This window comes from Leptosomus discolor, chromosome 7 (assembly GCF_034619465.1).
Source record: "Leptosomus discolor isolate bLepDis1 chromosome 7, bLepDis1.hap2, whole genome shotgun sequence".
Taxonomy (NCBI): Eukaryota; Metazoa; Chordata; class Aves; order Leptosomiformes; family Leptosomidae; genus Leptosomus; species Leptosomus discolor.
The window spans coordinates 35,918,572-35,930,680 of NC_141397.1; the positions used below are offsets into that span (position 1 = coordinate 35,918,572).

Genomic DNA, 12,109 nt, shown 5'->3' on the forward strand with positions numbered 1-12,109 from the left:
CTCAGAAATGCTACAGGAGTGATGAAACAGCTTTGAGCTTTGTCAGTGAATGTCAAAGAATGCCCAAGGGAAGAGGGAAGGGAGTGTGCTGCTATATCTGTACACATGATACAAATTATGGTGTAACATCATCTAATGGCCCGTTACCTAGACTTTGTCACCACCTGAAAATATGAAGCTGATGGTTCCTCTTCATGCCTTCTGTTTTCATGTGATAGGATTATCCTCCTTCCTGATAGATGATTATTTCTCTGATGCAAAACATAGAGTCATTTTTATCTGAATTTAACAGAAAAGATGGTTCAGAGGATAGAATGTTCCATTTTCAGGATTTTGTTTGAGAATGGTGTGGGTTATTTCACTAAAAACTTGTATATTTTAGTAATACAAGTTTTAGCAAGAAAATCAAACTGGGACAGCTTGTTACTGAAGGGAAGAATGAAGAATCTTTATAAAGAAAATTGTAACAGTCTCAGTAGGCATTTTGCTCTTCCTTATGGCTTGTATCATCCATGTTCTCTAAGGAAGTTTCTAAGTACTTTACAAATTCACTTTACAGATTTTAGTTGCACACTTTTAAGGAAGAATCACATAAAAGTTAAAAAAGCAATTAAAGCTATACAGTCACTGTAGTTTAAATATTAAGCAGGTGAGAAGAAAGAGTATTCACATTGGCTAGTTTAGACTTGCTTAGAATTAGATTCTTGCTCTGAAACATTTCCTGAAGAAGCGTGTCCATTTGTTAGTCTTGCTCCTAGGTGGCTTGAGGGAGGTGAGAGAGAGTAACCTCTTAATTTATGTAGCTAGATTAGACTCTTAAAACTAGGTGATGTGAACTAGACTCCCATTCTGTAACCTGATGAGGAAACGATCAGTCTGTCTGTCTTCTACCTGGAGATTTAAATCTTCAGCTATAGACCTTTTCAAAGGTTTGTGAGTTGCCTCAAATGAAATGTAACCCTCTTCTTTTTCAGAATAGCTGCTATATCTATAGCCACTAAATTAACAGATCTACAGCTTGGGGATTCAGTGGAAATCAGTAGACTTATTACGAAAAAAGAAATGAAGCAGGCCAGGTAAGGAGACACATATAGAAACATATTTGAAATCCTTGTGTGCACCTGAAACATAGGCAATGTGGAAATACTTAATATTGTGAGCAAAATCCCAGCTAAAGTAGGAAGACTTTAAATAGCCTGACTGTATTGTAACGATGCTGCTAAAATTAATTAGCAGTTCATGTGTTTGCTTTCCTGTAGAATGAGTCCTCTATCATTGGCTGATTTGTCGTTACAATTATAAATGGAACAATATAATTGTGATTTCAGAGTTTCTTGCTACCCAGCCAACTCTGGATTTCCAGAGGTCCTCTGGATTTTTATTTTTATTTTTCAAATTTCTAGACAGTATAACTTCATGCTGTTATTTTATGTTTCAGCATTCAGCTTTCCTTCCTAGATTATTAATAGGGCATATTTTTCCCTAACCTTCTATAAATCTTACTATTTATAATATTTTTCTGTTACCCTTTTTAGATTTCTTAGTTTGATTGGTGCTTCTGTGTTGTCATACTGGCTGACACTGCAAATCTGCTTTCAAGTCACAAAAACACTTGCGACTTAAGTTTTGTGATTTTTCTGTTCCTCCTGATGTTCCTCAGAATTGCAATAGCTTGTCTTTTTACTTTTAGTATAATTTCTTTGAATTTCTCCAACATCCTTCTGTCAGAAACTTGACTTCCTGAAGTCTTTGCCCTTGAGGTCCCTAATTTCTGGTTTTAGTTTATTTTCTGTTAGTACCTCTCTTCACTTTATTGTGAATTCAGTTATTTCAGAGTCAGTCTGTTATGTGTGTTATTATATATAATATAATCTTATTTTCCTTTATATTGTGTAAAGTCAAAATAGTGAAATTTCCCATACAGTTGCTTCATGGCTTCCTGTATCAAAAGTAAACACCAGCATACTTCAAGAACTTTTGCTAGCCATTCTGTTCTGTTTATTTGTGTAATGTCTGTGAAACTGGAGCACATTATTACGAAGTCCTTTTGGATAGTTTTCTACACTGAAATAATTTCAACTCTGAATGTATGGGCAAGATGAGCTAACACCAGAAATGACACATGGGAGCACCTGCTCATTCCATTCTCAAGCTTCCTTCTAGTTGGACCATTCAGAAGAAAGTGGGGGGAAAAAGCAAGGTGAAAGAGGGAGAGCTGTACTGATTCCTGCACGCAACTTGAAAGAGTGTGGTATTGGTATTGCGTAAGCGTGGTATAAGACAGACAGAAACAGGAAACAGTAATGGAGTTTTTTATCTGACCCTATTTGTTTAAATTAATTCAGTACTCAAAATGTTCAATATAAGCATCAGTTTTTGTCTCTAGAATTACTGCAGAATAACCTCTGCTTTATCCAGACTGAGCCTCGACTACTTTGTTCTTAGAGAGCAGTTGTCATTTGTTAGTGGCCAGCCCAGTCACAATGCCAACCAGAATCAAATACACTCAACAATACAAAGCTAACTTCAGCTTCTACAAAAAAGTCACTGGTTAAAGAAAGCAACCATTTGGCAGTGCTAGAACTTAGAGGGGAGGATGGGGGTGTGGGGTGGTAAAAGAAGGGGGGATGACTTTTCCAGCTGGTGAAGCTGCAAGTCTGTCGTAACAGCTGTATACTTCCCAGGAGAGCAAATTAGACACCACTGTCTCTTGGTGTCAGGCCTTTGCAATGTGTAATAAAAATTGTGTTGTAGTCACTGCTGCACATCTTTCTGTTTGGACAGACTTCTACTGCCCTTTCCTTGAATAGCTGAAAATACTGGAGATCACTTTTCTTCGTGCAAATCTTTCCTAATGTATCTGAACTGTGGCAGGTAGCCTTATTCAAGGACAGTCAGAGGAAGTATTCTCTGTTCCCCACTCACTTCATCTGGTACCAAATACCAGGCAGGGGGTGAAAAGAGATGATGGTACATAAAATATTTATTCTTAAATTTCTAGTTTATTGTCAAGCTCCAGTATTTTCAAAGTAACTTACAAATTCGCTTCATTCATTTACAATAGCAGAGTATTTTATGCAAACTGTGCAGAGATTTCCTTTCTTGGTTTCTCTCTCTGGTCCTGTCTGTAGACATTTTATACTTTAGTTCGGTTTCCTTACTAGGGTTTGAGGGCTTTTTTGTGACAAATTTGGTCAGTCCTAGAGTAGCTTCTCTAAATTGGCTACATTCCTCTTTTAGAGGAGGAGAAAACGATTCTTTAAGCAAATGACTTTAAACAGTACCAGGTTGATCTTAGAGTGTGAGTATGTTAGCTTTCTTCTGCCTCCTTTGAGAAGATCACCAGAAGTTCTGGATCCTATAGTTGTGTGTCTCCCAGCATAAAACATGTCACTGAATGAACCAGTTTCCCCTGTAGAAATTATTTGTTTGAAATCAGGGAACTATTATCAGCAGAATCAATTAACTTAGGCAGTCTGAGGGTGTCACGGAGGCACCCACACAACAGACAGAGCAGTCACTCAGAACACCCCTACAGACCTGAGCAGACCGCAAGCCTGGGTGCCAGGCAGAGGCACTCACAAAAAGACCAAGCAGCTACTCGAAACGGGGATCTGTTCCAACCAAAGTCAGCTAACACTCCGACAGGCCAAAGTATAGTTCAGACCTCAGTTGGGAATATGCTACTACACAGCTTGACTTCAGAATTCCTGAGTTTTGCAAACAGGCCTTTGAGAAGAATGATCCAAAATGAGCACACACTCCCTTACAAAAGGGGGAAAAGCCTCTCACTCAAGGGTATCCAGAAACTAGAACCAGAAGGATTGAGGGCTCACTCAAGTACATCCAGAAAAGTGTTCACTTATCCAGGGTGGGGGGAAGAGGGCGCTCAGTCCCAGGAAGTTTCCTTGGACCCCAGGGGAGGGTACAAAGGGGCAGAAGTTTGTAACTGCCACTGTGAAATTCTGGAGAGCTCTTGATCCTTCTCTGACATTTTAAATCCTTAAAATAAGATTATGAAATACCTTTCAAAGATGAGACAGAAAAGTGAAATTCATAACTGTACTGGAACTGAACTGTAACTAGAAGTTATGGACTCAGTTGAAATACTGATTTTTCTGGTGCATCATAGTGCTTTGTACGCATACGTAACTTTGCCGCTTTTCCTGGCTGATCATTTTTTCTGATGCATAGGAGTAAGTGACCTTGTCACATCTTCCTTTACTAATTTCCCATCCTTCCTAGCATCCCCGCAATGCTGATATCAACTGCTTTTTTTTTCTCAAATGATCTAACTTACCAATATAATAAAATCTAGTTCAGAAGCTGTTTTTCTCAGCTTCTGTATGGCTTTGGTAATTGCTGCTTCTGCTCAAGACCTGGAGAAGGGCTTGTGTGCTCAAAGATCTTTTTGTTGTTTGCTTGTTTGCTTTTGGATGTATTACCTGATCTAATTCAATAAGCTATTTTCACACACTCTTAACTTCTTTAGGCTGTGATAATGATGTGACACAAACAAAGCTACAGTTTGAAAAGTATTCTAATTGTATTTTTCTTTCATAATTCAGGTTGCAATGTGATGAAGAATGCTTAGCTCTTCAGAGGAACAGGTGGGCAATGAACTTGCTCGTTTTGGGTTTTTTTTCAGAAGTCCAGGTTCAGAAAATTAATGCTATGTGGAAAAAAATCTTTTCCTGCCAAACCTAAAGAACTGATGAATGTGGAGGTGATTCTTGTGTTATAGGGATCTGTATTGAGTGAACTGAGATCTTACTAGAATATTGTAGTGAAAAGTCCTAAATGAGTAGTTTCAGATGTACAGACTCTTATCTTTTGCAAGCTGTTCATCTGTTTTATTAACCCTTATCTTTACTCTTCAATGACAACATTTTTGGGAGGCTGGGGGGATTTGTGTGTTTATTTTTGTTTGGTTGTGTGTTTGTTACATTTTGGTTTTTTCCACTCCTACCCTCAAATGTAGGCGTCTTGCTGAGGCTCTTGAAATACATGATAATTCTGATCCTTTTAACGTCCGTTCTTCTGGACCAAAGTACAGTGACCTCTTAAAAGAAGATGCGAGGTATGTGTTCTAATGATGACAGGTGTTGAAATGCAGAATAGTTCTATTTACTCTTGTAAAAATGCCCGTGTCTGATCTTCTCTCCAGCCTTAGCAGTAGGTGATAATTGAAGCAAAGGAGGTGATGTGCAGTTCTCAAGACCTCCAGAATGATAACCTGAAAAGTAAAATGCACCTTAAAAGATGGACTGCTTTGTTCTGTAACAGGACCAGAACATCATTTTCCACTGTTCTTCTCACTGTGAATCAGTACCTGTACTTCTCACATCTCCACTGCTTTCATATGCAATCAGCCCCCATCTTGGTGCTCCTTGTAAACTTTTCAAGACAAAGACAAAAGTGATAGCTAAGTAGTGAAATATGCTCTCATAGCCTGACACCATTAACCTCCACTAGTCTCAGTATTTTTTTGCCTTAGTGCCTTTATTTTAAAAATAAAGAAATGGAATTAATAAAACACTTGATTGATGCAGAGCTGAGCCAGTGCTGACTGCAAAGAGGGCTGCTAGGCTGAAACATCTGAAAATGAGGCAACAGAAAGTCGGGGTAATATCAAAAGCATCACACTGATAAATACTACACAATCTGGAATGATAGGGGGAGGGATCTGACACATTTTCAAAAAGATGCTTAAATGGTAAGTGTCATCTAAGAACCTTTTACTCTTGTCTGTGTGTTTGTAGGCATGACATTAATTTTTATCAGCTCTTAAGTTTTTAGAACAGCTGAATCTGTTTTGCTCTTGCTTCAGTATCCTAATGATATATCAATTTCATATTTTTGTGAGGAAGTTTTCTACCTGAAAATCCTTTATTTAGCTTGCTGATATGTTGAGACAAGTGCATATTTTATATATATAGCCACACAGAATTTAAGAGTAAATCACCTCTTGCTTTACTTCTAATTGATCAGCCTGCTGCAAGATAAGAGCTTAATGTTTTCGTTGTGGAGGTACTGTTTCATTAATACTTGCACTTAAAAGTGGTATTTTATAAGGTCTATTCTCTTCAGTACATATAGAATATGTTTTGCTCTACGTCTTTCAGAGAACAAAGCATATATTTTCACTTTCTTAATGTGCTGAATATCTTGTCGTATGTGTAGTCCTCTCTTTTTTTTTTTTTTTTTTTTTTTTTTGGAGTACAATCCAATCTTACCTTTCTGCCAGCCATTGTCTACCTATAGTGCAGTGTTCATCTTTTGTGACAGAACTGACCAGATTCATGCACTGTATTCCAGATGCTCTACAGATACCTTGAAAAGTAGCCTTAGTGCTTCCACCCACACTTCTCTATGGCAATATGTCTTCTCAGTCATTCCGCAGTTTTATTTGCGTTTCCTTTGTAGCCGCTTTTATATTAGTAACTCATGATAAAGTAATACACCCAGGCTATTCTTACTGAGTCACAGCTTAAAGCAAAAGTTTTGGTTAGTCCTCAAGTCAATGACTTTGCACATTGAATTATTTGATTTCATTTATCTTGTCTTCAAGATAAATTAGTTTCTCCCTGTATTAACATCCCTCTTTACATGAGCTAGGAATAGAGAATACTTCCTTGCATGTTGACCCAACACTCTACTCCTCTTGTGTCGTGACAGTCCAATGAGGTTTGCTCTCAAATTTGGAAAGGCAAGACTGCACGCTGTTGAAAGGATTCCTTTATTTTTTCTTTACTGTTTCATCTGGTGGTCTCAAAGGGAAGTTTGATACTGTAAAGAAAATCTTACTTGTGCTTTTTCAGCCTTAGTGGCAGGGAAGTAAAAGTCTGAAGTACCGTTCTCCACTCTGAACATCTAGATAGAAGGTGCATCTTCCTGTGATTGCCTCAACTGTTCACTGATGAATCCAGAACTCTCTAGGGGAATCCAGAACTCTCTAGGGGAATCCAGAACTCTCTAGGGCAATCCAAATATTTGTTGAGGGTACCTGTTTCAGAGGAAACTTTCAGATTAAGGAATACTGAAGTCCACTATTTCCTTGAAGATTCCTCAACCCAAATTATGTTCCCTCAGAATCTTGATGATTCCAAAGAAAAAGCAATTCTTCTGTCTCTCCCACCATCTGCATTGGCCTGCCCTTTGTTGTTGCTGTCTGAACAGTCTGTAGATTGCGGCTTGCTTAGATCATCAGGTGGCTCACGGCTGTTTATCCGTGAAGTTGTTCTTGGAGGATATGAAGGATTCTGGAGGTACAAAGTGCACATAAAACACTTCCCTCGCCTTTGAACACCCATATGGGTAGTCACAACTCTGCCATTGTGTAGTAAGTTACAAGCAAAAGGGAGCAAGGTCCTGCTTCTACTCTTAGAGAGTTGTTGGAACTAGGGATTTGAGGTGTTGCCTGTGAAAGTAGTTTCTGTACAGTTCATCTACCCCAATCTATCTCACCTTTTCCTACAGGGAAATAACATTCTCTTAATCAGTTGACTTCTGCTGCCACCACCACCCTCCTGGCCCTGTCCCCCACATAGTATGCTTTCTGTTTTGCCTTCCTATTTGAGTACTTCAGTCTTGACTGTCTTGGGATTTCTTGAACATTCTAAGTATTTCTGAAGGAACTCCCACCTGGTTGATTTCTTTGGTGACTTCCAGTTGGTAATGCTTTTTATAGGCTCCTGAAGGGTTGATTCTTGAACATGTCTCCCACTCTGTGAGCTGGTACCTCAGGAGGTTTTTAAATATTACACATCAGGTGCTTCGGGACCCTGTCATTGGATTATTGGTTCCTTTTTTTTTCTTACCTCCTGTGATCACTTCACCTTGAAATTTGGGTGTTCATGGCTGGCATTCTGTGTAGTATTTGCTTTCTGGCTTTCTGAAGTTAAGCTCATCCTGAAGAGATCAGTGGTTTTGGTTGCGTTTTCTGTTGTTGGGGCTTTTTTATTTGGTTTCTTTTTTTTTTTTTTAACCTGAGATTATTGTTGTAATATTCTTTCCAAAGCCTCATGCCGCACAGGCTGACTCTGTATTTCATAGCCTAGGTGTCTGGAGGCCCCTTTCTTTTTAACTCTACAAATCCAGGTCCTTTTTGCAGTTCTCCCACTGTAATACTTTTCTCCACTAAAGATCTAGGAGTTCTGATAACTACATGCAATGTCGATGCACTGTTACAAAACTTTGAAAGTTTTCCAGTGATGGGCTAAGTCCATTGTACCAGTGATCAAGTTGGTAGCCAAGCTACTCGATGTTGCCATTTTGCATGTTTGCTTGGGGCCACTTGACCTTTTGGTGATACGTTCACTTCAGTATCCAGAACTTTGTTAGGTCATCTACTAAAGATGGCGGTGCCTGCCTTGGTAGGTGCTTCTTGACTGAGGAAGTTCTGACATCATTCACAAAGCGGTGTTGTGTTGGTGTGGCATGGTGCCTATTTTTGAAGAAACAAGGTTATGTGCTACTAACCAGCTTTGAGACATGAAATCTTCAGGTAGCCTCTTTTCCCCATGGGAATGGTACCCTGCACTTAGTTTACCTGCTTATTTAAGAACAGAGTGCGAAGCTCACCCTTACGTGAAAGACTTGACCTACTGTGACTAAGCAAGGTAAAAAATCAAATAATTTAAAAAAAGTGTCTTTAATATCTCATTTCGAGAACATTTTGTTTGCTTACTTCCAAGTAGGCTTATACTGTTTCTTTTGTTGTTATTAATTTTTTATGCTAGACGAGTTGGAGACCAAAGTCAGTGCACTTTTCCTCTGTCTTGGAAAAGAACTCCATTCCATTTACGCATTCCTCATTTTTGTGTCTAGTCATGTATTCTAATTAAGTGAATTGCCTTAATGACAAATAATTTAAAAACATTGAAATGGCAACTTTAAAATCTACATTATCCATTTGAAAATGTAGAATTGTATTGTCAGACAGTAGAGTTGTACCACAGAATTTTATGCTGGGTTCTAAGGGTTGAAGGGAAAATAATTCATGATTTTTGTAATAGTGATGACGTGCTAACTTTTTTTAATGTAAATAGTATAATATATAAATCAAAATGTGCTTTCACTCCTGCTTCTGCTTCAGTCAGTTGAGTTCTTTAATTTTGTTCCTGTTGAAAATAATGTTACAAAAGATGAAGACACTGTATCTTTGTACATGCTCTTGCCTTATTTACCTAGAGTGCTGTTCTTGCAGGAAGGATTTGAAATTTGTCAGTGACATTGAGAAGGAAATGAGAATGCTTGTGGAAGCTGTGAATAAGGTCAGTATTCAGATACTCTGTATGACTTACAATAAGAAACAGTTTTGTTTATTTTGGGGGGGGTTTGATGTTACTAAACTTTATTAATACTAATAGTTATGAGTTGACACTAGATCTGTTTGGGCTCCAATAGAGTGCACGATTTAATTATAAACAGAACAAAATTTTTGGGAAACAGAGTAGTTGAGGATCACTTTAGTGACAGCCAATCTGTGTTTAAAGATGCAACCAGTGATTGGCTTTAATGCCAATTATAATGGATTATAATTAATTTTTGGATCTCCTTTAATAAAGTATTAAATCATCAAAGACTGTGTTTAAAGATTCAGACTTTGAGGAGGAAAGCCCAGGTTCTTCTGATCCCTGTAGTGGAACTTGCTCACAAATTTGTGGAAACCCTCCTGCATTTACTAGTGTGTGAAATAGTCCTCCTTCTTCAATAAGGAGACTTGGATTCAGCCACAGTTGTTTGGCAGACTCCAGTATGCCTGGAGATGTTGATTCCGTGGACACAATCATAGGTTCTTCAGTGAAAGCAGTTTTCCGCCTCCAGGCCTTTCAGGTTAGCATATTGCTGGCTTGCTGGTTCACCGTGCCTGACCCAGTATATGTGGTTCAAAGGACGGTGTAGATCATACTGTCCTCAATTGCCCTTAGCTCAAGAGTTAGCCTTGTGTAGAAACCATTAATTTCCTTCCCCCTACCCCCTGAGGACAGTTACTTAACTTTATTCCTTTTTTATGTATAATGCTTCTTAAACAGCCTTTGTGCATGTTCACCTTTCTAGTGTTTTTGACCATTGTTTTCCACATTGGAATGAAAGGCTGAAAGGGGTCTGTCTGTGCCTAATTATGTTCAGGCCCCTCCAACCTCAGACACTTGGTAATAGATGCATAGAATAGCTGTCATCACCTAAAAATAGTTTTCCCAATGTTGTGTTACCTGTGGTTATCCTATTTTACATGTACCTTTATATACCACCTTTATTATATGCACATATGTATACAATTATATATACACATATATTTCTGTATATACAATAACTGCGTATACCAATGTATATGCCTCTACTAAAATAAAACCAAGGTATGTAATATATAGTAAAAAAAAAAGGGCAACCTCAGGTCTTGAACTTGCAATATACAATGAATTAGTGACATCAAATATGGCAGAACAAGAGAATCAGAGACCTCATGAGCATCTCCAGTGCTTTAATTCTCAGCAGTGACCAACTATTTGTTAAATAATGATCCTACAAAGCGGACAAAAGGTGTCTTTAATTGAAGAGCATCTGCATCGTGGAAGAGAATGAAAACAAACCAGATGTGACAATATTTTCCCTGTCTGACCTAAAAGAATTACCCAGTGGTTACTTAAGCTTTTATCATGATCAAGATAAACCAATTAGGCCCATGTGATGATACGCTATGTCAGGGATGAGTTCTGCACCATCCTGCCCCTCAGGCTGTTGGGCATTGCTCTACCATAAGTACATAAGTACAGTAAGTCCCCATAAGTCAAATTGTAGTTCAAAGGGGAAGAGATGTCTTTCTGAACATCAAAGGCAAGTGACACAAGCTTGAAGCAATATTGTAGTGCAAATGCAGATAAGAAGTAATCCTTCTTTCATGAAATCTTCAGTAGGCAAACCCAACAACTACCTACAGTCTCAATGTTCTGTCCCTAAAAATTCTCTATTTAGATACATACTAACTTTCGCAAGGCTGTCAGATTCCTTCTTGAAATGTTTAGATTCCTGATCACCAGTTTTCTGTTTAGATGCCCGTTCTAGATCTGCATTATTCACATTGCTTACAAACCTCTTGTGCCTTCTGCATGTGAGCCCATTTGGTAACAGTAGGTTGACTTGTGCCCTGCTACATGAGGCTGTAGTTGTTTCACAGAGTCACAGAATGAGGTTGGAAGGGTCTTCTGGAGGTCATCTTCCTCAAGCAGGGCCATCTAGAGCCAGTTACCCAGGACCACATTCGTGACTTTTGAGTATCTCCAAGGACGGAGAGGCCATGACCTCCTTGAGCAACCTGTCCAAGTGCTCACTCACTCTCACAGTAAAAAAGTGTTTCCTGATGTTCAGAGGAAACCTCCGGTGTTCCAATTTGTGCCCATTGCCTCTGCTCCTGTCACTGGGCACCATGGAAAAGAACCTGACTCCATCCTCTTTACACCCTCCCTTAAGGTATTTATAGACATTGAGAGATGCTCCAGTCCCTTCATCATCTTCATGGCCCTTCGCTGGACTCTCCAGTATGTCCATGTCTCTCTTGTACTGGGGAGCCCAGAACTGGACACAGGACTCCAGGTGTGGCCTCACCAGTGCCGAGCAGAGGGGAAGGAGCACCCCTCTCAAACTGCTAGCAATACTGGGTCTAATGCAGCCCAGGATGCCAATAGCCTCCTCTGCTGCAAGGGCACATTGCTGGCTCATGGTCAACTTGGTGTCCAGCAGGACCTCCAAGCTGCTTTCCAGCTGGGTGCCCCCCAGGATATACTGATGCCTGGGGTTGTTCCTCACCAGGTGTGGGACTTTGCATTTCTCCTTGCTGAACTTCCCCAGATTTCTGTCGGCCCATTTCTCCAGCCTGGCGAGGTTGTGCTGGAGGCAGCACCCACCCCAGCCTGTCAGCAACTTCTCCCAGCCCTGTGTCAATCACAGACGCGCTGAGGGTACAGAATCACAGAATAGTAAGGGTTTGAAGGGACAAGGGACTGCTGAAGATCATCTAGTCCAGCCCCCAGCCAGTTTTCAGTCCAACTCACTGTGTGCTCATCCAGCCCCTACAGCAACAGCTTGAGGGGCTATGAAGCTCTAATGG

At 39.5% G+C, this 12,109-nt stretch overlaps 1 protein-coding gene across 1 annotated transcript in view; it reads left to right on the forward strand.

The window, feature by feature from the left end:
* NFX1 (nuclear transcription factor, X-box binding 1) overlaps window positions 1-12,109 on the forward strand; it is a 71,823-nt gene that overhangs the window by 45,233 nt on the left and 14,481 nt on the right. Inside the window, exons 18-21 of the mRNA XM_086467776.1 lie at window positions 975-1,076; window positions 4,569-4,610; window positions 4,982-5,080; window positions 9,209-9,275. Of these exons, the coding sequence (XP_086323902.1) occupies window positions 975-1,076; window positions 4,569-4,610; window positions 4,982-5,080; window positions 9,209-9,275 (310 nt within the window). The remainder of the gene's footprint in view (window positions 1-974; window positions 1,077-4,568; window positions 4,611-4,981; window positions 5,081-9,208; window positions 9,276-12,109) is intronic.